The sequence below is a fragment of the Corvus moneduloides genome, chromosome Z (genome assembly GCF_009650955.1).
Source record: "Corvus moneduloides isolate bCorMon1 chromosome Z, bCorMon1.pri, whole genome shotgun sequence".
NCBI lineage: Eukaryota > Metazoa > Chordata > Aves > Passeriformes > Corvidae > Corvus > Corvus moneduloides.
The window spans coordinates 64709143-64735765 of NC_045511.1; the positions used below are offsets into that span (position 1 = coordinate 64709143).

At 39.5% G+C, this 26623-nt stretch overlaps 1 protein-coding gene across 4 annotated transcripts in view; it reads left to right on the forward strand.

The window, feature by feature from the left end:
* RFX3 (regulatory factor X3) overlaps window positions 1-26623 on the forward strand; it is a 114453-nt gene that overhangs the window by 36556 nt on the left and 51274 nt on the right. For all 4 annotated transcript variants that reach the window (XM_032095701.1, XM_032095698.1, XM_032095700.1 and 1 more), the window contains exon 2: window positions 19662-19786. In XM_032095701.1, coding sequence (XP_031951592.1) covers window positions 19670-19786 — 117 coding nt within the window. In that variant the 5' untranslated portion in view covers window positions 19662-19669. The remainder of the gene's footprint in view (window positions 1-19661; window positions 19787-26623) is intronic.

Consider the following 26623-nt stretch of genomic DNA (forward strand, 5'->3'; position numbering starts at 1 on the left):
CTGTAGGTCAGGAACTTATTTTTGTTACGTCTGCACAGAACTTCCTGGGTTCTTCTTTTTAGTATTTTAGCTTTCTGTGTAACAACTTGTTATATTCATGGCATGTAAAAATACATGAAATTTATTTATATTTTAAAGCAAATTTCTGCTCCTACAGCAAAACCTGACAAAGATTTTAACTTTGTCACATACACCTTGCACTGAGAACTTCAGACACCTTTCCTTTTATTGTGCTGTGTCTTGCTAGGTGGTAATTGTATAATAGTTTCTTTATGTGCACCATCTCTAAGTGAAAACCATACAAATGCTGAATTGTTTCTGTTGATATAAAATATGGCACATTTCAAAGTGCAAATCTAATGCATTTTTAAAGGTTTGCATTAGATGAGAGTAACATACAGGTAGTCTTCTACAGTGTAGAGAGAACTTCTGTCCAGGAGCGTGAGGATCTTGGGAAGGTGTGAGGAGAGATGGGAAGGGAAAGAAAAGAAAAACAGCAATTCTTGTGAATATCACAAAACTCTGATAAGGATACTGTTGTGGGTTCCTCCTATTCTAGGAGATACACTATGTCTCTTCGAGTAAACAAATTAAAAGAAGGGAAGAATATTTCATTAGTATTTTGTTAGGTGTGTTTTCTTGTGGTGTGTGGTAAGTGTGCAGTTCATCCTGGTGTTCTAAATTTGTGTAATTTGTATTTCATAAGGAAATTTGTGTCTTGCCTGTAGTATTTAAACACTGTAGTTGAAAAAAGCAGCAAATATGACAGTCTGCTTCATTGATTAGTAAGTAGCCCTGGCATTTCAGATGTGAGTAGACCATTTAGATTGTGCTTATTTGCAAATATACTGTGAAAATACAGTGGATACAGCAGGAACCGGAACAAAATCTGTCCATTTTTCAACTCCTATATTTCCACTGATCTTATTTTATCTTTGGTGTGAGTTGAAGTACATTTCTTTGTCCTACCTTCTCAAAGCAATTGAGGTAGTTGTGCCATTATCTTGATTCACCAGAAATGGAAAATCACTAGAAACATACCAGATTTGAACATTTTAACTGAGTAAGTGTTTTAATACTTAGTTCTGTGGCTTTTTGTTTTTTTTTTCTTAGAATGAAGACAAAATAAATACTTGGTATGTGGGTAGTGTTGTTTACATAGAAGTAACACAATACAACATAGCAAACCAATGTTGACTCACTTATACTGAAAATAAATCTTGCAGTAGCTTGGAACATTTTTCTACTTTGTACTAAAAAATTTGAACCACAATCCACAGAATTAAAGGAAAGCTGCTCTTTACCAGAAGTAAAAAATCAGCCCTTATCTAAGCATGATGTAGTCAGTGTGATACCTATCAATTCATCTCAGATATTAAATGTAAATATAATAGCTGCATTGGCGTATGTGCCGTGAACAGTAACACTTCAGCAAACTTGTTTAAAACACACAGCTAATTATGTGAGGTCTGACAGGCAAGTTTTCTTTTGCAGTCAAGGAACTTGCCTTACAATGATTGATAGTTTTTGCTTGCCTCGTTGAACTGTAGTAGAACTGCCTGTAATATTTGTCTCTCTATATGCTAAATGAGTGAATAGTTGAGAGTAGTTCAGGCTTTCAGCTCTTCATGCTACACTTGTCCTTCTAAAGTTACCAAAAAAAAAAAAAATCCATGCTGATTTTATGTTGCAGGTGAAGTAAGAACTATTTGTTGTGAAATTGTAGACAGACTTGGAATATTAGCTCTATAACAATAAAACTTCTTTGCACTGAAAGGCAGTATACATTGGTTTATACAGTGCAACTTCCAAATGTTGGCCTCAGGATGTTTGCTCTCTTTCCATGTGAAAAGAAACCAGCATAGTAGCACCAGTGTAATTTTTGCAAAGTGAGGAAGACTGAGAGTGTAGGATGAAGCGTTATGGGATAAAGGCTGTAATAGGAATCAAACAGTTTTTTTCAGTAAGGATAAAAAGCCTGCTGCTGTAATGATGCAAGGATGTAAGCAGTGAAAGAGCAAATAATTTTTGTGTCTCTTAGTTGGAGACAGGCAGGTATCATGCAGTAATCCAAGCCAGGCAAATAATAATGTAGTGGATGGTGCAGTTCATTCTTAGTAGGGCAAAGTTATGTGAACTAGGAAGTATGCTAAGTTACTTCTTACACCTGACCAACCGTTTGAATTGTATCTTACTATTTCCACCTGTCAGATGGTGGAGAAATTTGACTCTTATTTCTGTTTTTATCTGAGAGCTTTCTTTTTTTCTCTTATTTGTGAAGAAGATTTACAGATCCAAGCTCATTCTTAATAGGAAGTTTTCTTACCTCAAAAACCTTCATCGTTTTTCTTATGTATATTGATTCAAACTTGATCTTCCAGTCTGCTTGCATTGTTTTTGGGTCGTACTATTCTTTTGTGTATGACCACAGTGGATCAGATGCAGACTGTTCAATCTGGAACCATACTGTCAATAACTTGTCTTAGTTTGATTTGAGTCCATTCTTTCTGTAACCAATTTGTCAGTTGCTGCAGCCAGTCAGTATGTTTTTTTTACTTTTCTGTGTACAGACTTCTTAAATTTAAGTGAACCTGTCGATAAGAAACTAAAACATTCCAGTTTTTCGATAAAAATCTGTGTTCTTGTGATGCCTGGAAGATACCAGTAGCTAAACAAGAATGTCTAGTTAACTTGAACACAGGTTAATTATTCAGTGGCTACTGGTTTGTTTTTTCCCCAAGATGTTAGATGGGTTAAGAAGAAATAAATGAGTTATGGGAGGAAGATTGTTAGGGTTTTTTTAGGTTGAATTAAGAAATCTAAGCTCTTTGCTTAAAGTCTCTGTTTTGTTTTTTTTAATCAAGGTTTAGGTTGTCTTAGAAAAACTACTTGATTACTGATTTATTTGAGAATTATAGTCACTGTGCTGCAGCTTAAGCATCATCTTTAGCATTTAGAATACATGTCATCTGGAAATTGGCCGCTTCTAAGATTGAGTATGTGGGGAGGCTATCTCAGAGAAACTCTGGTAATGCCATAATCTTATTTACCACTACAAGTGTTTGGATGTTTCTGAAGTTATAAAGGTATGTCACGAAATTCAGGAGGCAAGCAATTTATCTGTGCATTCTTCTTCAGGAAATTACATGTATGTAAACTTCTTCTATTAAGGCTGAACAAATCCCTTCTGGTCTGCCTTTCCTCCCACATCAGATATACTTGCTGCTTTTTTTTTTTTTTTTTAACTTCTGCAGAGTCCAAAGATGGATAGATGGATGGAGCATTCCAGATGGGGTCTAAAGGCTGGAACTGAGGCACTTGCTGGCTACCCCTTCCTGTTACAGTCAAATCTGCTGTTGGTTGTCTTTACTGCAAGGATATATCAATCTGCAGTTCTCATTTTCTTTACTCCAGTTATGTCTAAATACTTAGTCATTTTTAATGTGTCAACACTTACTAGTATTACAGCGTATTGTTGTTTAGGGATATCAGAAAGACATCTGGAATAAGTTAATGTCATACATGATTAAAACTATCAGCATAAATAGAGCATATGAGAATTTTTCTTCTATGATTAGTATTAAAATAGAGAGCACATAATATGCTGGGATTTGTATCTTTTAAAAATCACAGATATAAATTAATATACCTTCCACTGTCTGTTCTTTAAACAATTTAGTCCTTGCAGATTCTCTTTGCAATATAAAATAAAGTTGTCAAAGTATCTTGAAAGATTAATGTTCTACTATAGCAAACCCTGTCAAGACAGGAACAATCTTAAGTAGTCTTAAGAAGAGAGAGGAATGTTATCCATTGATAACAAAATATATCAGATTATGGCTTAAGAAAATACAAGCCTTCTGATAAATCAGAAGTACTAAGCCACCAATTTGTGGTTGATCTAGTACCTGAAGTTATTCAAAATACTACATTTAAAAAAATTTTTCTATTGTCGGTTCCATATTTTCAGGTTCCACAGCTTCATGTGAATTATTTGGTCAGTTCTTAGGTCCAAAAATTTGATTTCCTTGAAATAACTTTGTTTTGGTTTTGAAAGACAGGTGTCTGCTAAGGAAGGCAGAAGCCTCCCTTGAAATGGCAGATGTAACCCCTTTCCCTCCAAGGTATTATAATTTTGAAATCGAGGGCCTTTAGGCAAAGATGTGGGAAATAGGAACAACAGTTCTTTACTATTTTATATATATATATATATATATATATATATATATATATATATAAAACCCGTCAAACAAAACAGCAATAACTCTGGCAGTAACAGCAAACAATCACAAACCCAGCGCCAGCCCTCTCGGCTGTCGGGCCCTTTCCCCTCGGGTGCAGTTCCGCTCGCAGCCGGCAGGGGCGCTGGCGGCTCCCGGTGAGCAGGGCAGGTGCGATGGTTCCCCCGCGGCTGCAGGGGGCGCTCCGGAGCGAGCTCGGGGAGCACGCGGCAATGGCGGCCTGGGATCCCGGGAAGGGATGGGACAAAGGCTTCACAAACCCCTGGGCAGCCGATCCCGGTGTCCGGCCGGACCCTCGGGAACAGCAGGCTGGAATGGCAGATTGGAACGGCAGGCTGGAGCAGCAGGCTGGAGCGGCAGGGATGAGCACAAATCCCGGGTGGCAGACGCGATGTATCCAAGCGGGGAACCCCCCGGAGGTCGGGCAGGCAGGGCGAGCAGGGCTACAGCATAGCGAAGGCTCGAAGCAGCAGCGGGGCAGGGCGGCCACAGCCTGGCCTCCAGTGGGGCAGGGAAAGCAGCTTTGGGATCCCGGCGTTGTTTCCAGCAGAAAGAAAAACGGCCAAAAAAAGAACCAGCAGCTCCTTTCTCTGCAGCTTCTCGCTCCGAAATGGAGAGTGAACTGACCCCACACCCAGGTGAAACAAAGGAGTAGCCAGGCCCACCCCACTCCCAGTGGGCAGCTCTTTTGTCTTTCTTAAGTGCAGCCATTTGTCCCCTAGCAACATGCATATGGGAAAAAATTCCTTTAACAGGAAAAAAACTAGGGCTAAATTAAAACCCCAAGAAACTTTAGAAATTTTTTTCAGTTTGGGGAGTTCAGAGGATACATCTGCCCAGTATTGCACAGGCAATGAGCAAGCTATGCCAGTGTTCAGGGCTGACTGAGGCTTCAAGGCAGAGTTAGTTACTCTGGTGCTAAGGAAGAGTTTGCATACTCTGCCTAGAGCATTCCTCGTAATTCATGACTGAATGTGATCAGTAAAGGAGCTTTGCGCTGAAGTGTTCACAAAACTTTGGATCATTCCTCATGGCTTCATTGTCAGTGCTTCTGACAGATTGCAGAAGCACTGCATTTTATTCTCTGGAATATTTTTTGTGTTACGTATGGTTTAAATCCATCTGGCACCTAAACCCCATGCAGGTGCTCAGTCACTCCGTCACCAACAGGATGGGGGAGAGAATCAGAAGGGTTATCCCTGTGGTCATTTGGGGTCGGCTGTCCTGTCTGTGTCCCCTCCCAGCTTCTTGCACACCCCCAGGTGACTCACTGGTAGGGTGGTACAAGAAGCATAAAAGGCCTTGGTTCTGTGCAAGCACTGTTCAGCAATAACAAAAATATCTCCATATGGTTGACCCTGTATTCAGCACAAATTCAAAACGTAACCTGATAAGAGCCACTGTGAAGAAAATTAACTCTACCCCAGGCTAAACCTGGCACATTCCAGCCCTTATTTCCTAGCATTTACGTCGTGCTCAGGTCCCATACTACTCAGTATGACTTCATTAACCACCATCCCCTTTCCATTGTTTGATATAATACAGAGATAGCACTCCCTTAGCATGTGGACCACCTCAGCAAAGTGTTCATAAAATGTCCACAAAACATCTGTTGAGTTCATTCAGTCCATGACTTTGGGCTCCATCTGTTGTGGTGGTCACTCAGGACAGGGGAAGTGGTGTGTTACATGGAATAACTGGGCACCAAAGCCGTCTTAGGTCAGGTCACTGCTGCACTGGAACTGATTCTTGTAAGGCTTCTCCACCGCTGGTTTGAGTGGTTACTGTCATCGTAATTCCTATAACATGCAACTCAAATAATGCCTTACAACAAGGGTTTAAAGGTATATCCATTACTATCTCTGTCCCTTGTCCTTCTGGGCCAGGTTTTATGGTTTAACATTGCAGTGAACTCTTTCACTTGTTCCTACCCTGCCTAGCAGCAAGGGGTTCCTGCTGAACCTCCATGGGCTGCAGAGAGACAGCCTGCCTCACCATGGTCTTCACCAAAACAGGCTGCTGGGGAATCTCTTGCTTCCCCTCCACCATCATGGGGTACAACCCACAGGAGACAGTTCTCCACGAACTTTTTCAGTGTGGGTGCTTGACACAGGCTGCAGCTCTTCATGAACTGCTCCAGCCTGAATCCCTTCCACAAGGTGCAGTCCTTCAGAGACAGACTGCTCCACCACGAGTTCCTCACAGGGTCACAAGTCCTGCCAGCAAACCTGCTCCAGGGTGGGCTCCTCTCTCCATGCGTCCACAGGTCCTGCCAGGAACCTGCTCCTGTATGAGCCTATCACAGACTGGTCACAGCTGCTTTCAGGCATCCAGCTACTCCACTGTGGGGTCCTCCATGGACTGCAAGTAGATGCCTGCTCCTGGATGGACTCATCCTTCTGCTCAAGTTCACACTGGTGTTCCAGCCTGTCCAGTACAACAGCACGGAAAACAGCAGCAACACCCTGGCCACCTGCCAGCCCAGGCATTTTGCCATGGCTGTTTTCAGAATGCTGTCGAGCACAACACAATGAGGTGATCAGCAGCACAGGACTGCAGTGAGTAGCAAAAGCAATAAGTGGCCACTAATGAGCACTAGACTAATATTCAGTCAGGCAAGCAAGCCCCATGGTAAGCACAGGAGCCTGCTCATTACTAGCCATTGGCATTAGTTATAAATTCGATCTAGTACAGTCCAGTCAAATCTGTTGTTATCTTGAACCCTTTGTGCTTCACATTGGGCACCAAAACGGACTGTTACAATTTAACTGCAGCTGCCAGCTAGGCCCCGTGCAGCTATTCACTCTCTTCCCTGCCAGTGGGACTGGGGAGAGAATTGGAAAAGTGAGAAAACTCATGGGTTGAGATAAAAACAGTTTAATAGGAAAGCAAAAGCCACACACACAAGCAAAGTAAGAAACAAGGAATTAATTCAGTGCTTCCTATGGGCAGGCAGGTGTTCAGCCATCTCCAGGAGAGCAGGTCCTCATCACACATAATGGTGACATGGGAAGGCAAGTGCCATTGCTCCAATTGCCCCCTCTTCCTCCTTCTTCCCCCCACTTTATATGCTGATGTTCCAGCCATGTCTCCTCCCAACCTCCTGTGCACCCCCAGTCTCCTCACCAGCATGTCAGTGTCAAAAGCAAAAAAGGCCTTGGCTCTGTGTAAGCCCTGCTCAGCAATAACAAAAGCATCTCTATTTTATCAGCCCTGTGTTCAGCACAAATCCAACACATAGTCCCACACCAACCACTGTAAAGAAAACTAACTCTCTTCCAGCCAAAATTACAGAATAGCTATAGCCTTCCCTTCCCTTCCCTTCCCCTTCCCCTTCCCCTTCCCCTTCCCCTTCCCCTTCCCCTTCCCCTTCCCCTTCCCCTTCCCCTTCCCCTTCCCCTTCCCCTTCCCCTTCTCCTTCCCCTTCCCCTTCCCCTTCCCTTCCCTTCCCTTCCCTTTCTTTCATCAGGAACACAGGCAAGAGTAAGAATAACTTAGGATAGGAGGGTAATTTGGCAGAAAGGTATAAGGATAAGCAAGGCTTGTTTGGCTACACAGCTGCTAGGTGCAGAATGACAGATGTAAGTAGTATGATGAAGTTCATCTGGACACTGTGTGTCCTTATTATCTTCTACATTCCCTGCCTGTTGAGATCTTAATTCTTTTCTAATTGCATTGTATTCCAGAATTATCTTGAATTCCCAGTGCTTTCTTCTTCATTTTCAAGTGAGTTGACACGATACCAAGCAGAGTCCCAGTTGCAGCTAAGGTGTGAATTATTACAGCTATTATTACTGGGTAATTGGGGACTGTTGTAATGGGAATATTCTGAGAGACACTGATCAAATCTCCAAATTTCAGGCACGCATCTACTCCTAGCTGATTAGTCTGTTACAAGCTAAGAGTCAAGCATTAATCAAAGACATAGGTCTTCGGGTTTCTTCAGAGGGTTAATATCTATTTTCAGACATCTTTCTATTTGTCTGTTTCCTGCAAATAGTTACAGACTGGCACACAGTCCAATATGATAAAATACTGTACTTCTGATTCTAATTCATTCTTTTAGGTGTCTGGGTATAAGGTGAACAAGAATTTATTTAATTTTTCTGTTTTAAGCAAGCAGTGTAGTATAAAGAATAAAATTACATGTTTTCACAAATAGGGAAGGAAAGCTCCAAGGAAAGGTATAGCTGGTGCCTCAGTCATTAGCAAGGTAAAATAGTCACTAGCTTGTCTCTTGACATGCACGATATACATCCTTCTCTTACAAAATAAAATTGCAGGTTGAGGAAGACAGGAGTGGGAGAAACTGATGAGATTTTATCCACTCCATTCATTGTTTAAGTAGATTACATATAGTTATCCCTGAAGTAAGCCTGCAGATATCCCAGCTGTAAGCCTATTAGCATGTTTCCCAGGTCAATAGGGAAAGCATTTGTCATAGTTTGCTTCTTTGTTTTAAGCCAGTATAGTTCTTTACTGGTGTCAGAGTTACTATATTCTTGTTGAAATCTCCTTCCTTGTACTTTCATAGATAAAAGACAGCTGTATCTTCTGTGTTTAGTAACCAAATGGATTTCACATTTAGCCAAGAAAGCCATGCTGACTTGAATCAGCAGCAGTGTGGCCAGCAGGACCAGGGATGGGATTGTCCCCCTGTGCTCGGCACTGGTGAGGCCACACCTTAAATCCTGTGTTCAGTTTTAGGCCCCACTACAAGAAGGACATGGAGGTGCTGAAGCATGTCCAGAGAAGAGCAATGGAGCTGGGGAAGGGTCTGGAATACAAGTCTCATGAGGGGCAGCTGATGGAGTTGAGGTTGTTTAGGCTGGAGGAAAGGAGGCTCAGGGGGATCTTACCACTCTCTGCAGCTGCCTGAAAGGAGGGTGTAGCAGGATGGAGGTCAGCATTTTCTCCCAGGCAACAACAGACAGGACAAGGGGAAATGGCCTCAACTTGCACCTAGAGAGGTTCACGTTGGATATTAGGAAAAATTTTTGACTGTGTTTCAGCATTGGAATGGGCTGCCCAGGGAAGTTGTCACTATCCCTGGGAGTGTTCAAACAATGAGCAGATATGGCACTTTGTGCTATGGTTTAGTAGCTGTGGTGGTGTTTGGTCAAAGGTCAGACTTGATCTTGGAGGTATTTTCCAGTATTAATGGTTCTATGATTCTGTGATAATTTATCATCATTTTTCAGAGCCTAAGCCTGAGATGCTTAGAACATACTTCTCCAAATAATTTTCAGTGTGCCAACAATATTTTTTATTAGAATTTTCAAATCTCAGAGCAGTATTCTGTATCTTAGTCAAGAGAAGAGTATCATGTGGTAGAAACAGAAGCTGTGGAGAGTTGATGTCCAAAACCTGGTATAATACTGTCAGAAAATGTCATACTTTTAAATTTAAACTTCTGCTTAACATATACACATTAGTAAATTTTTCTAGCACAAACTTAGTTTTGTTGTGTGCTACTACCAAAACACTTTCTTTCAAAAGAATGTAAAATTTTAATTGTACTATAATGCAATTCTTCCAGCAAAAATAGAATTTAATCTAACTCAAAGGTGTTGTATACACAGGGTGCCATCACATAGTTATCCAGTTACTATAGTATGTACACTAGCCACTTCAGTTAAATATTGTGGGGATTAGGATTATATATCAGTATCAATGCTGTCTTGCATTGAAAATAATGTGAAATATTTGTGGGCCTATAACACCGCTTCCAATGTTTTGAACTGCTTCAACTTCTCATAAACTTAAATATTAAGATTTATGCATCCTAACTAAAACAACCCAAAATGTCAGTCATTGGAATCTGATAATTTTGTGATGTATGGATTTTGATGCAAACTTTGCTGTAGTTCAGAATAAGAGAAAAGATGTCTCTCTTCCTTTTCTTTTTCCCTTAGATGCACAATCTTGCATTAGAACTGTTGTTCTCTAATATGATGTAGCAAGACAGGACCATGCTGTTTAACCTTGTATTCTGTACATGTTCCAAAATTGAAAGATATATTAATATTGGACCACTTTTAGTTTCTAGAGAGGTGTAAATAGCCCTTTAAGAGCTTTCATCCGCTTTTATCCTAAGCTCTCTTTCCTATCCAGTGACTGTAAATTCTAGTTTGGCAAATGATATTGATGGTTGCTACAGTGTGGATACTGTAACACGCCTATATCAAACCAGGAGTCCCGTGGAAAGGAAATATATATGGACAGATGCTTGCTAGATGTTTCAGAGATGTTTATTTCCCCAGCCGCATGGCCGGGGCTCTGCCGAGGAACTGTTCCAGTCACGGGACCAAGGGTCCTTCTGCCCGCGCAGGGAACACAAACCAACCCATGGGAACGAGGCTGAGCAGGGGCAGGGAAGCCCCGTGTCTGTGCCCTCAGGGCCCCTCTCCCAGGGCTACACGGCAGGGGAGGGACCCCAACACCTCACCCGTTTCATTTTAATAAAAGGAGAATGAAAACAACTGGATAAACATAACAAGAACAGTTTCAAAACAAAACAAGCCACCCTCCTGAGTCTTTAAATGTCCAAACCGATTCTGTGGAACATCTTAGGGCTGACAGAAGGGAGACAGAACTCTCTGAGCATGCTTTGTGGGGAAACTGAGGCAGGAGAGGGTTTAATTCCTTCCCTCCCCCTTTTCATCCCCCCCTCGGCATTGGAAAGGGATTTTTGGGGAAACAATTGGCAAAGGTATGGTTTTGTGGGGGAAACCATGGATGAAAAAGCGGACTGGGAATACACTGGCAGTAATAGGACATAGGGTAAAAGGGAAAGGTGGGATTAGGAAAGGGAGACTGTAGGGGGGGCTTACAGTGGAGATATTGTCTAACATGACTACGATTTTTAGCATATATACTGCCTTTTACAGGAACACCATCAGGCCCAGTGACCTGCGATGCTTGTAACCCTTTTCTACCTTGTATAATTTTGAATTCCACCACCTCTCCATCTCCCAAGCCTGGGATGCATTTTTCAGGGTTATTCTTTTTAATAGCAGTTCTATGCACGAATATGTCTTGCTGGTTGTCACACCTTGTTATAAACCCATAATTTTGCTTAACATTATACCATTTTACTATCCCTAAGATCTTAGCTACTATGATCTTTTCCTTTTTCCGAGTGGCTGCTGTTTTCTGTCTCGCTGCGTCTTTGCTCTCTCTTTCGGTCGCTCCCGTGTTGGAATTGTCGGGGCTGCTGGTGCCTGCGCGCTCTTCCCGGGGTCGCGTTCGGGGCTGCGCGGGCCGGGCCGGGCCGCGCCGCTCAGTTCTCCGTGCGTCGCCTCCTCTGGTCGCAGCTTCGCTGCCGCTGCCGGGCGCTGCACCCAAATCTCGGCCGGGCCGCCAAGCGATGACCCCCCTGTGCCCTGCTCCAGCGCGCATTTCGGCTGGGCGCGGCTCCGTTCCACCGCCACTGCCGCCAGCCGCCGCCCGCGCGCCGCCCCTCTCGGCCGGGCATTCCCGGGGCTCGCTCCACCACGCGCTGCGCTGGGCCAGGTGGGCACTGCCGGGTCCCGCCGCTCCTCGCTCCGCCACCGACACTGCGGCTCGCGTGGCTCCGCCCGCGCGCGGGAACTGCCTCGCTGCTGCTCGCAGAGCGCTTGGTGCACGTGGCCTGGGCCGCACGGTCCCTGCGCCAGGCTTCCCTTCGCCAGGACACAGCTGACATTGCTCAACAGTCTCGGTAATTAAATAATATTCATGAAAATATTCTTCCATCGGCATATATTTTGACTCAAATATTAACTGTGTCCAAACGGCCTTCCAAAAGTCCTTCGTAAGAATTGAATCCCAAGAAACATAGAAAAAGTTCTTAAACAACCATGCCAGGAAGTGTTTCAGTTCTTTTTGAGCTTGAATCAAGCTAAAATTTACAAATCGTTGTTCAAGAATCATTTTAAGTTTAAGATAAATGTCCATATGCGGCTCTGAGAGCCAAGAGTCTTCCCACGGTTCTTCCATAGTTTAGATATGGAATAGCAAAACAAAACCAAGAAGAGGAATCCAGAGTTTCTAGGGTTTACTCACACAAATCAGTCGCTTAGGGATCGGGGATGTTCTGCTCTCAATTCTCCACCATTTGCTACAGTGTGGATACTGTAACACGCCTATATCAAACCGGGAGTCCCGTGGAAAGGAAATATATATGGACAGATGCTTGCTAGATGTTTCAGAGAGATGTTTATTCCTCCAGCCGCATGGCCGGGCTCTGCCGAGGAACTGTTCCAGTCACGGGACCAAGGGTCCTTCTGCCCGCGCAGGGAACACAAACCAACCCATGGGAACGAGGCTGAGCAGGGGCAGGGAAACCCCGTGTCTGTGCCCTCAGGGCCCCTCTCCCAGGGCTACACGGCAGGGGAGGGACCCCAACAGATGGTAACCTGAATATGATGTGGTAAGGTTGCTACTGGGTGAAACCTATGTGTTTCCCTCTATTTGTACCATTCTCTCTTTTTTTTCTCTCCTTTTTTTTTCTTTTTCTTACTTGGCTTCCCCCATCCCTATTCATAGGGGAACTGTGGATTGTCACATGTCTCTCTGTTTAACTTCTGCTGAGGTGATGGGCAAAGGAAGAAAATTAATAACACAGCCATTGGGGCAATAATTCAGGCATGAATTGTTTCCTTTTTCTTGTACCTGGTGATGAAATGGCTAAATGAAGCATTGGAAACATGTCAGTGTATTACTAATATCACAACATTTTAAGTGTTAAGTTATGATGTGGACTAAGGCAGAGCTGACTCTTTTCAGTGGTGCCAAGTGTAGGTAAAAGAGGCAATAACAGGTGGTCCTCTCTCAACCTGAACCAAAGGTTTTTACTGTGAGGCTGTCCAAGAATGGGCATAGGTTGTCCATAGAGGCTGTGGAGTTCCTTTTCTCGGCTATATTCCAAAATCACCTGGATGTGGTCCTGGGCAGATGGGTAGAAGCCTGTAGGTAGCACTGCTTGAGCAGATCCCTTCCGGTCTCTGGGACTGTACTGTCATTTGGCAAAAGTCCAACAGTAAGAATCACAAAATTTGTAACACAGAGGTGACACATGGAGAGCATAAGCCGTTTCCTTTAATACTGCTCATTCTGTTAATAAAGTAGATTTTTCCAGATATAATGTTTTAACTTTTAAATTTTATGTTTTGATCTACTGAGTGGTCAAAATAAATATAATCTCCATTTTGACATCACTTTTTCCTTCCTTTATTTCATTATTATCAGTTGCACATTCAGTCTTTCGATGAAAGGACTGCAGCACAATATCATACTCAGAGAAAAACCCCACCCAAATACCCATAACTCACTTCTGAAGCAACCTAGAGATCTCCTTTCATAACTGTATAAATGATACAGAAGCAAAAAAAGCTGGTTTGTTCAGGTAGTTCTCCTGCTTTCATATTCTTCCTCAGAAAGTAATCAAAATACATTTTGTTGTCAATAATTCTGAAAGGTGTGAAGAAGTAGCATTATATATGTTAGACTTTATAATTAATTTTGCTGCTATCGTTAGTGCCTTAGAAATTTCATTTGATATTGTAAGTATAATGCTGCATACAGATATTTTTGGGAGATTGTGAACATGCTCATTCCAGCCGATGACAGTTATGCTAATATAATAAAGACAGATGCCTCAGTATCTGAAAAGTATCTGAGTACTATTAAAGATGGATAATACTCAACTAACTGTGAATTAAAAGCCATAATATACTAGACTTAGCAGTGTAAATATCAGCTTAGAAAGCACAGTAAACTTGTAGAAGTGTTCTGTAATTTATTTAATTCTTTATCTAAACTTGTTTCTGGTTAAACACTACAAAACACCATGCCAACAAGAAGTTCCTGTGAATTTCATCCTAGATTGTTTCCTAAAGACATTTTTATTTCTGAAAGAACAAACTAAGGTCAGATCGCTTATGTCCCTCCATTGCTGTCGCTCAGTTATGTTTGCTATCCCAGCACATCACTGTCATCCCAACAGGACGATAGTCCTGCAAGTGCACAGAGGTCTCTCTTCCTCACGTTTATTCACCATGCTGAGTGTGAGGCCACTGTACACCCCTTCACATATGAGCTCTTCAGAAAAGCAGTTCAGCATGCTGATTTCTGAAGGAAGGTCTGTGTGGCTTCCTCATAAACATGCTCTTTGGTTGCTTCCTTGTTCACATGCACATGCTTGAGGTGACCCTGCTTAAGCCTCCCTTTTTGATTATGTGTTGCCTTTCATTCATGTCACCCCAGGCCTTTGCTTGTCCAACCTTCATAGGGCTGCTGGAAACTCTTTCCCTCCCCATATCACATCCTGCTGGCAAAAATATCTCTGCCCCAATTAATGAGGTGCATCCCATCTCTCCTAAGCTGTTGTTGACCTCAGAGAAAGCCCTGTGGTCATAAAAACCAAAGCCCTGTTTGCCAATTCCGGTTCTACAACCAAGTGTTGATGTGCAGTATCAGTGCCCTCTTCCTCACACCCTTTCACCCAGGATGAAGGAAAACACCACTTGGACTCTTCTACTCACAGAATCTCTAGTGGACAAACTAATTTAGTTTTAGAAGAACATAAATGTAATTGTTTGATGGTTTGCTAGTTTTCTCACAACAAAAATTTTGAGAAGCTTTATCCTGTTTGTGAATGTAATGTTGTTGCTGGTGTGTACTGTTGGGTAGGGCTCCTGTGTAATACTAATTTTCCTGCAAGAGTGAATACAATTTTGATGATTTTGAAGGTAAAATTAGGTAGATCAAAGTGAGAGAGTCATGAAGTAGTCATTCAGTCTAAGCAGCCATGTGCTGTGGTCTGCTGGTAATACGGAATTTCATTATGACTGTTGTTGACTAGTACTGTTCCTAGGTACTTAGTAAACTGATTGTCAAGACAATGCTTTTTATATTATGAACTTCTTTGAAGGAATTGCCACGAGTTTCCATTTGAACAGGTCCCTTCCAGTGTGTATCTCTATATTTCACCCTTCTGTTTGTTACTCTTTTACAGGGTTTTATTACTGGAAAGTATATACCTAAATCCAGAGAGACTGCTTCTATCTGTGCCACTCAGTTAACTATTACTCCTCCATAAATCTGTGAAAAGCTGAAAAAAAGAGTAAAGACATTTGTACTACTAACTGCAATATTTAGCATCTAGTACTAATATCAGGCAGAGTTCAGCTGCCTACTTTGGTATTGCAAAAAACCTTGGGAGATGACAAACAATCAAGCAGTGTTTAGTAAGAAACTGGGGTTCTAACATGAAAATACGTTAGTATCTAGAAACTATTTGTAATATTCTGTTCTTCCTCTGTGAATAGCTTGTGTAATCTGTTTTCTGCTTTGTAGCTAACACCGCACAATTATGAAGGCAATTATTCGTAAAATTTTTGTTTATACAAAAATTGAAAAGGAATGCTTATGTGAAACTAGTGTATTACTGAAAATTATTTCCATTTATACTCTTGTTCAGGAACCAAGCATTCTGTATTAATTGTTGAAACTTAATGTTCTGAGAAGTTTTCCTTTATTGTGAAACACATTATGTTGCTGCAAATTCTTAATTAGTATATTGGCTATTCATCATTATAAATAGATAAGATCTTAAGATTAGTCTTTTATTCTGACTATTAAAAGCCTGCCATTACTGCATGTGATTACGAGATCTAGTTCAGTTTACCTTCTGTGATGTTTTGTTTAGGCTTCTGGAGGAGAAAAAAGAAATTTCCTGCTGCACTTGAAAGTAAATTACAGGCTTTCATTTTCTGCATTGAATTAAAGCCTGCTACATTATTTGATCTAGACAATAAGGCATATGTAGCTGAACAAAACTTTGCAAACTCTGGTTGCTTAAAAGAGTGAATTAGTTCAGTGTGAAGTAGTCCAGGAACAAAATAAACAGTAATCTGACACATTTTAACAATCTCATTTGATAAGTAATAGAGCAAGTTAGACTCTTAAATCATTCTGTCTTCATATTTCAAGTCTAGAAAACAGAAGGATTCCAACTGAGAATTCGGTTATATTAAAAAAAAATCTTTAGGAATTTAACAGACAACATTAAACTCCACAGAATATATAGGAGAGGAGTAATTTTCAGCATAGCAGCTTTGCCTAAATTCTGCCCATTACACTGAGGAAATACTAACCTTGTTGCGTTCAGCAGCTGGGTCCCGACAGTATCTTTTCCCACTTGGAGGGGTTAATTAGTCTTCTTTCAGAATGTGGCCTGTTTAGCTTGTTACAGTCACATCGTGCAACAAGCGCTGGCTATACAAAGCAATACCATTAGCAGACGGGTGTGTCCAACTGCTTAATTAGGCAGAATAAAAAGGGCCTTGTCAAACATTCATCTGTTGCTTGTCATACACCTGACGGTCCAATTAGGCAAGGATGACGTCTTTTCTGCTGTAATATTCACTTCCTTTGCTTACATAGACTGTCAGTGAAAAAATGGGAGAGTCTTCATTTAGATTATTTTTGTGGCTTTAATCCCAGACAGCAGCCGAGCCCCCATAGCCACTCACTCACTCTCCCACCAGCGAGACTGAGGAGAGAGTCAGAAGGATAAAAAGCTGGAGAGCTCAGGGGTTGAGATAAAAAAAGTTTAATAGGGAAAGCAAAAGCCACACGCACAAGCAAGGGAAAACATGGAATTAATTCAGTGCTTCCCGTGAGCTGGCAGGTGTTCGGCCATCTCCAGGAGAGCAGGGCCCCATCACACGTAACAGTGACTTGGGAAGACAAACAACATCCCTCCAAATGTCCCCCCCCCCTTTCTCCTTCTTCTTCCCACTTTATACACTGAGCATGGTGCCACAGGGTCTGGAATATCCCTTTGGTCAGTTGGGGTCACCTGTCCAGGCTCTGTCTCCTCCCAAGCTCCTAAGCACCCCCAGTCCCCTCCCCAGTGTGGCAGTACCAAAAGCAGAAACAGCCTCGGCTCTGTGCAAGCCCTGCTCAGCAACAGCAAAAACATCTCTGTATTACCAGCCCTGAGTTCAGCACAAATCCAAAACACAGCCCCATGCCAGCCACTGTAATGAAGGTTAATTCTACCCCAGCCAAAACCAGTACTATTATAAAATTGTGTTCTCCATATTGATGCAGTGTAAAAGAATAACACTGACTGCATCACGGATGTGATGCTAGAAAAACTTCCAGTAAATAGGAATATACTTAAGGTTAACCATCAAACCATATTGTATGGCACCTAGACGGAAAAATCTGTACAGTGTACTGAACTATAATAAAACTTTGCATTTAGGATGGAGACCTAAACCAGAACAATGGAAGCAGTCCTGGTTGAATGCCAGGTGCTCACCAAAAGCACTATCACTCCAGTCCTCAGCTGGACAAGGGAGAGAAAATACAACTAAAAGCTCAGATAACAGGGAAAGATTGCTCACCAATTACCACAACAGGCAAAACAGACTCGACTTGAGGAAAATTATTTTAATTTATTGCCAATCAGATCAGGGTAGGATAGTAGGAAATAAGCCTAAATCTTCGAAACACTTTCCCCTCACCCTCCACTTCCTCCCAGGCTTAACTTTATTCCTGATTCTCTACCTCCTCCCTTCCAGCTGCAGAGGGGAATTATTTTCTTTTGTATCCTGATTTTTGTCAGGTGTGCTGGGTCCTGAAGTGCATCCACTGCTTAAAAGTAGAGGGTTCAGTTAACATGAAACTCTTGAGAGTCTATTGATTAATCAGACTTTATCAGAATTTAAATTTCAAGGATTTATCAGTCTTTCTGAATATTTCGGAAGAAGCATTTAAATCAATCAGGTGTGCCATAGGCATGGTTTCCTGGAGTTTAAACCAAGAATGGTCCCAACTGGCAAGGTCCTGGCCCTATTGCCTGACCTCATACCATATTTATATACCTGTTTTCTGCTCTGCAGTGGCTACGTTTGAATTCAAAGTGAATTAGAGATAGTTGGAGGGAGGAACTGCAGAAACCCAGCCTTAAATCAGCTTAAACTGCTGTGGAACCCAGCCTTGAAAGGAAAGTTTGCTGTTGACAGCTGGTTCTGTTGTCAAACAAGGAGAACACTGAAATTTTTTTGGTACAGTAATTAATTTCTCCTGCTATCTAGTGGCATGTCCCTGAATTTTTTATTATGGTTTTGTTTCAAAAAATATTGTAGGATTTTTAGGGGAGCTTGTTATTTGGTGGTGGTGGTGGTGGTAGGCATTAAAGTCCAGTTTCTTCACTGTCAGCCATCTGGGTCTCATAAGTTAAATTGAAAAAAAATCACTTGCATAGGTCATTCAAAGTACCTATTAGATTTTTTTTCATATAAATCTCTTTTATTGTGCATGATAAAGCTACTCATTTTTAGTGACAGTGGTTCTCAGATTGCCAAAGTATTCTGTAGCTAATACAGATTAATAGTGACTAAAGGCAGTGAAATTTCTCACAGAACATTCGGTTTACAGACTAGTAATTTGCGTTTGTTCACTGTAGTTCTTCACAGAAACATACAGCCTTCTGTTTTGAAGATGAAAAAGAACCTGCCTCTTCTGTTTATTATTTTCACTGGTTAATCATCCACTGCTTAAAAGAAATTTAAGGGGGGAATAAAAGGCTGATTCACAATTTTGAATTCATTTTGGTTTGTCACCAGTCAATTGTATTGTCATTTTGGCTGTGCAAAATTGAGGACTCTGCAACTCAGAATATGTGTTTCCTATGAAGGGATGTCACTCTTGGTTGTCTTTCTGATAAGTTTTCTTAATGTCAGGCATTTTCCTTGATTCTTGAACCATTTCTTTATTCTGCCCAAATTTTGTCATTCCATTTGAATGTCAGAGCCATGATCATAGGTACTTTTCTACCGTTTATGTATTTCTATGTGGTTTTAGTGTCAAAAAGTTTCTTATTAGATTTTAAATACAGTGATTGCTTTAATGCTTTCTACTAAAGAATGTTATTTGAGTTGTTTTTTCACTATGACTCATTAGATGCTTTTCAGAGTTTGCTTTCCAGAGTAGAGCCCTTCATTCTGTGGCCTGCTTCAAGTTCAGCTTTGAATTTTATTGTATAGAGACTTTAGTGTAATTCAGTAAGCCAGAGAAAAAAATGGTTTTGAACGCTGAGCAGTTATTTATGAGCTGAGAGAAGATCTGCTGCTGATTTTTCTGAATTATTCCTAAAGTGACAAAGCTCAGATAAGTGACGTTTCTTCATATGTAAACAAAAGATATTTCAAATATAAGTAAGATAAAAGTAATATAAAACCCTGTTTATACAAACTTGTGTGCTAGTAGGGGGAAAAAAATCTTTGGGCTCATAACAAGGTTGGTATTAGCTAATTTTAAAATATTAACAGAGATAAAGGACAAAATAGTATGCTAATGTAAGTGACAAAATAAAAACATTTATGCACTAACCTTTTGATTTTATGTCTTAATTTTACTCAGAGATCACCATGCAGACATCAGAGACTGGGGCAGATACAGGTTCGACTGTGACTTTACAGACATCTGTGGCTGGCCAGGCAGCAGTGCCCACACAGGTAGTACAGCAAGTACCAGTTCAGCAACAGGTACGTGGCTGTTAATTTTGAGATTTAAAAAAATTCCAAATAATAGTTCTTTACAATATAATGAGGAACTTGGTTTTGTGCAAGACTGCTAAAGGAACTTTTGCTCTACTTTTAGCAATTTTAGTTTGCTGAAATTAAAATAACCAGAGAAAAGCAAGCTATTTTCAGGATCTGTTCCTTAACTAGAACATCTGACAAGCTCTGGTAGTACTCATACATGATTCTAACTGTTATTTATTATATAATTCATGAAGTAGCTCACAGAAGTTTGCTTTATGTTACTATTTACATTTTTTCCTTTAAAAAATGCATATGTTTCTGAAGTTATTGACTACATAATTTCTTCATCCATTTGGATGTCCAAGTAAGTGCAATACAAATGTAAATATGAAAAGCACTGTCCTTTGCACCTCTAGGCTTGACTCCCCGCAGAGTGTCACTCCCTGCACAATGTCATGAAGATTTTTATGGTATGACAATCAATAATTCATAATGTACATTTGCCAGGGAAGGAAGAAGACTTGTGTAGCAGTCAGCACAGTGCACTCTTCTGTTACATGAGGTGGTTACTCCTGTGCAGCACCCATAGGCTTTAGAGGAAATGGTGGCAGAAGAAAATGGGGTGCTAAAAAGGAAAAGTGTGGAGGTAGAAAATGGGGACTCAATGTGAAAGTCATGTTGGCTGTCCAGGATTTTTCCAGAAAACACGGAAATTAGCTGTCCATGTGATGGGTATTCTGGATGACATCTGATGTTGTTTTTCATCAAAACTGACTTCACGTTTTCCTAATCAGTAATATGAGAACTAGACATATTTTATTAAATAGTGCCATTTGTTTCTGTGCTGGTGGAGCACTTTTCTCTAAATTAAACTCTTCAGCATTTGTTGAGTTCTTAAATTCCAGTGCATTTTTATATATGTGTCTCACAGTCTCATACATTTCACTAATATTTTTTTCTTGCTGTGTAGACTCAGTTTGTAATGCCTCGTAGTTCTATTGCTCTATAGTATGATGCTTGAACTTAGCTAACTTTTCTAGGAGATTTTGTCTATAACTTTTGTAAAGTTTGTGAGTAAAAGACTTTTTTTCTTTGTGAAATACAATCTGGATAATTTGTTTGATTTTTATCTTCTTTCATGACAGATGTTTAATAGACGTAGTTTATATGACTTGTTCTTTGCTATTCCTGTATTTCAGTTTTTCAGATACAAGATGGCAGTTTGTTAGGGCTACATGGTTGCTTGTTTTCAGCATATCGGATATACATCCAATGGGCTAATATTGCATACTGAATTTGTGAAGTACTGGTCAGTGTGAGGGACTGAAAACTGGAAACCAATTAGTGCCATATAGGACACTTTATAGCAGTTCTAGTAATTGTATTAATTGAACTGTAAGGTTAGGTTCTATGCATTTGTGTTCTATTCTTAGAGCAAAATGAAGAATGACCAGGACTTTGGCATTTGTAAACTTTGTTAGTGCAAAGTTTCTACCTTTTTGAAAACTTCTAGGATAGAATAGGCTCCTTGTTCGTTGACTGGGGCTGCCCACTGTGAAGGGGCCTCAGGCCCAGTAGTTGAAATCTCTGCATTGGGAGTGTCACTGACAGAGAGTCTCATGAATGGTCAGACTGGGAAGTTTCCTTAACATATTTTCCCACATAAATAATGCATTAATCTTTGTCACCAACTGTCTATATCTTTTCTGAATTTATGGTAGTTGTCCTTTAATAATGTTACACTTGTGTCAAAACATAGAAGCCAAGGACCAGATTGGTTTTTTTCTTCGATTATACCTTATGGAGAACAGCAAACAGTACTTTTTGTTGCCCTGAGTGTGTAAAACTGTTCCTGAACACCTTTACATATGTTCCTTTAGTACTGCTACTTCTGAGTATCACCTTGCATTGAATACACCATCATTATATTGGATTATTTTTCCCTGTGTACATACTAAATTATACTTTTCTGACTGACTCTTAACACCGACTGTATAATTGGCACAATGTTTGAGAAAGGAAATCGAAAGGATCAGAGATTGAAGATCCAATAAGAATATTGGGAAATCCAATGCAGACAGTACTGCAGTGATTGAAACACTATGGGAGATATGTGTAGAGAGATAATTAGATTATGGAAGTACTGAGGATGAAGGGAAGAGTGAAGATGTGAAAATGGTATGCCAGCAGGAAACGTGATGAAGAATGTAGGTGGGATAGGTAATTTCAATTGTAGGGTTTAAAAAAAAAAAAGGAATAGCAAATATAAAAACAATTGCTGTGTTGAGGAAATTGCAGGTGTGATGATGATCTGTGCTGAGGAATTATCTGTGTATAGATTGCATTGGACTAAAGTTAATATTGTCTCTATGTGCATTTGGTAGGAATGGGCCAATTTGCCTAAAAAGAATTAGGAGAAAGAGCCATTATACTGGTTATTTTAGTAAAGACATTCTTTTGATGGCAGAGGGAGGCCTTATTATTTCTGCACATTCAAAGTTACCAATGTTGAAAGCTGGAGAGAAGGTTTTAGGCAATAGTATGGTTTCTTTTTTTCCCTATGGTTTATAAGGGACGTGCTTAATTTCAGCTGTATCCAGATTATGTGTGAATATTCAAAATTTTATTATATTATCTTGTGAATATACGTTGCTAAAAACAGTGGGACACTTCTGGGATTTTGTTAAATTCAAGGATACTGTAGCATGAGTATCCATGTACATAGAACAATTTGATGTAAGCTGAAACTTCCATATTATGATTTGCTGTAATTTATTAGTGCTTTCTAGTGAATAATGCAATTTTAGATGAATTTATTTTTAGTGAATATTAAAGCAATGTATAGAATTTCATTTTTCTGGGGAGGTCTCTGTTTGCTGTGTTTCTGTTCCTGTATATACACCATATTTAAATGACATTTTGTGAATGCATTAATTTGGGATTGATTTCATGACATCATGTTTCTTTTATGAACACAAAACATACATTTTTTTCAAAATGAAATATTTTTGCCCTGAAGAAGAGCAAGCTGAATAAGTGGAAGGGTAGACTAAGAGCCTTCTCTAGAGCTTCAGCTGTGTTAGTACTCAGGCATCCTGTCTTTTGAACAAACAACAAAATACTAACTTTTAATATTTTCAGCTAAACAAATCCCTAATTTCCATATAGCTGTTACTGATACGGAATCTCATAAAAGTCTGCTTTAATGCTCCAAGAATAGGAACAATACAGGTACCATTTATGAAAACCTGGATTTGTCCTCTTGTAAAAGTGGCACTAGTGGCAGCTGGTTTCATGCAACATAGCAGAAGTCACTGTTGAGATGGGATAGAGGGCAATAATAAGCAAAAAGCAACAACAGTAAAACCAAAAATGTGGGAGTGTAATTAAATTCTGTTTAAATAGCCTGAAGAATTATCTTAGTCTTTTGTTTCCTTGAATACAGGGATTTTTCATTCATATATCAGTGCTTTTTCAAGAGGCAGTCTTCAGCACAGTGCAGTAAGCTTCTAAGGACTCAAAATTAAACTCACTTTGTAGTTTATGCCGTGTAATATGGAAGAATTGGAGAAATAAAACTAAAAATAGGCTATTTTATAAAAATGTATTCATACGTCTGAAGTTGGGCAAAGCATTTCCTCATAGTCAGTGTACTCAGTGGCCGTTGCTTTCACAAAGCATTCTATCATTCATTAACTGGAGCTGCAGACTTCTGCTAATCAAAATTGCTCTTAATGCAAAATCATGTTTAGCATATGAAACACATAATCATGAGCTGACATTAACCATTATATAAATATGAATGTGCTTAGAATATTACAGCATGTGCTATTTATATGTTACTTGCCAAAAGTAATACATACTAATGAAGGAAAAAAATTATTTTTATCTCCAAGGAGAGAAAATGTTGCACATCCAAGCTGTTTGCAAAGACACCGTGGATAATTATATGTTCTTTTTAAAATGGAATTTAAAAATCCTTATATATATATATAGCTCTGTTGTTCTAGTCTTTGCTTAGTAGTACTTTGAACAGAAGCACTTTTTATTGGAAATCAAAGTTCACTTCTTATACTTTGTTTTATGTTTCAGTGTAATTTCAGCATTTCAGTATGCTTTTATGCACTTTATTTTTGTTGACAAAGTTTCATAGATAAAATATAGCTTAGTCCCTCATTTGTTCCTCTGAGGTAGTATGATTAAGAATATAATTTATTTTTGCTTTTTTCTTCTTCTTCAGCTAGTAAATTCTCCCCTTGTTGTCCTGCAACATTTCAGCTGCTTGATTCTAATCCTATTCCAGCTTTTTATTTCAGGTTAGAGTCATGGAAGCAAGAGAGTTGAAAGATCTACTGTCTGACCTTATTTAAGTCAAAAATTCCTATAAGAGTTTGTTAATTTTCTGTTTTCCAGCCAGACAATAATGAAAATTACCATGGCTAGTTCACCAGTCCACCCTACAACATACAAATTTTGAACTTGCGTACTTTGAACTTGCTCTTTACTAAATATTTTATTGTGTTTTCTATTTTCAGCCCACTTCAATTAATTAATGAAGTATTTTTTAATACAGGAAGGCCATTTGGGTTTAGGTCTCTGGAAAACACTGGGAGAGTAGTCAACAATTTCTGCTCTGCCTCAAAAACTACATGACTTAGCTGATATCACTCCTTAAACAGCATAATAAATGGTGAAAGGATAATGACAAATAAAACAGAAGTGAAGAGAAAAAATTTTTTCATATTTTCCACATATTTTCCTGGTGTTCTGTTTCCTCATAACCAACTTCTCTCAAATAATTTTGTGGTCATAGAGAGTAAATATACACATTTCATTTCTTTCTGTTGAAGATTAAAAAGAAATTTCAGAGGCACTAGATTTAATTCCCATGAAAATATTTAAAAGGAAGTAAAATAGGAAATAAAAGTAGTGGAAATATCATATAACAAAGATTTTCAGCATGGCAGTATTTTCAAATAGAAGGCTATCCCAAAGGCTCCTTATTTATTTTATTTATCATAGCTTGACAGGAAAAATATTTGCCTCTTACCTTCTCCACCCTAAAGTTGTTAGTACATTGCAATACCATGTGGTGACTACAGCTTCCTTTGGCAGGATATTGAATTTAACTGTAGCAGTACTGAGTTTCAGAGAAGCTGAAGCAAAGTAAGTTTTTTTGTAAACTTTTTTCATTACTGTATTGGAAAGAAATTAAACTAATTCAGTGGCCCTCTTTTATTGAACTTCAGTGTTAAAGGAAGAACATTTTGATTTTCAAAACTAGATAAAATGTTTTAATAGCAGTGTAGCATATCCATTCTTAAATGTTGGTTTTAAAAAGTTACTTTCTATGCATAAACAGTCCTGAAGTTTCTAGTAGTACTACATATTAGGCTAGTAAAGAACTTTCATAAAAACTGCTGGAAAATTGAAATTAAGCGATGAAAATTTTAATTTTAAGAGATCTTAGTATTTTGTTTCATGGTAAATTAATTTTTCGTTGTTCTCACTCCAAATTAGAAGATAAGCACATATTGGAATTTTACAGTTTCCTGTCCAATAGACAGCAAACGTTGATGCACTGTACACACCTTGTCCCTGCAGTATCATTTCAGTTCTGCGGGAAAGGTCTTGCACTGTGCAGAATCTGATGTTTTTGAGATGGGCAGCAGCTTGTATTCAAGAATAATGGGAGAATATAATGCCTTGTATAGAATGGGAATGTGACCTCTCTGTTTTAGTGCTGTGTTTGTACACAATACAGAGTTCCATTTTATCAGTATATGCAGGTTACAGGGAGAAAATCACATCTCCTTTATTAATAGAAAAATAGTATGGGTTATTTTTAATAGGAACTAAGCCATATTCAATGTGTGTGAATAGGGAACAAAGTGCATTTTGGGAGTAATTGGATGAGAACATGGAATTCATACTGACAACAGCATCATTTCCACAGTGTTTCCCCAGCTGTGCTACTGAGAGAAAATGGGGCATATCCATTACATGTCAGGTGACAAGCTACTGGTTTTAAGAACAAAGCCTGTTTTCAAGATGTTTTCTCGCAGTAGAGGTCAAGTAGATCAGTTTGTTGTTCTGTAATAGACTGATCAACAATGACTCCCCTTCTCCCATTGATTGAAGATTGTAGAATTGACTCACCCAAAAGGAAGAAATACGCCTAGAGTTAAACTTAAAAAATATCACAGTAAGTTGCATGTATGTTTCACAATAAAGCACATACATATTTTGGCCAATTACTGCATGAATGGGTCATTTGTCAGAGTTTGGCAGATCTGAATATTGAGAGGTACAAATTACTGACAAGCTTACAGGTCTTTCTTTCTTACAGTGGATTTGGATCCAAGCCCATTCCATGAAACTGTGATTTTAATTAATTTAAGTTATGAAGTCAAAAGTGATGGAAATAGAAATAGTTTAATTTTGGAGATGTTTGCACAATACAGCTATTTATGTTTTTTAATTCAAAGAATTTTCTAAGGTATTAGTAATGTGCATAATTTTGATCAGAGTTTTTTGTGTTGACTTTGAGAACTGAATCTTTCTGTAAAATAACTAATTATTGCTGGGAGATGAAATGTACACAGTTGCATCTTACCTTAATAATTAAGCAAACATCTTCAAAGTATACTTTTTGAAGTGAGAAATTGTATTTTAGGTGTATTTCTCAATTTATGTAATGATTCATGTGGGAAGTCAGAATAATTTGGATTGTAATAGATATTTTAGTCATCATGTTCTGTCTCATTGCTGTTAATGGACAGAAGCATCTGATTTTTCATCATGGTAGTATAGCTGCATTCTAAACTTTGGCTGTTT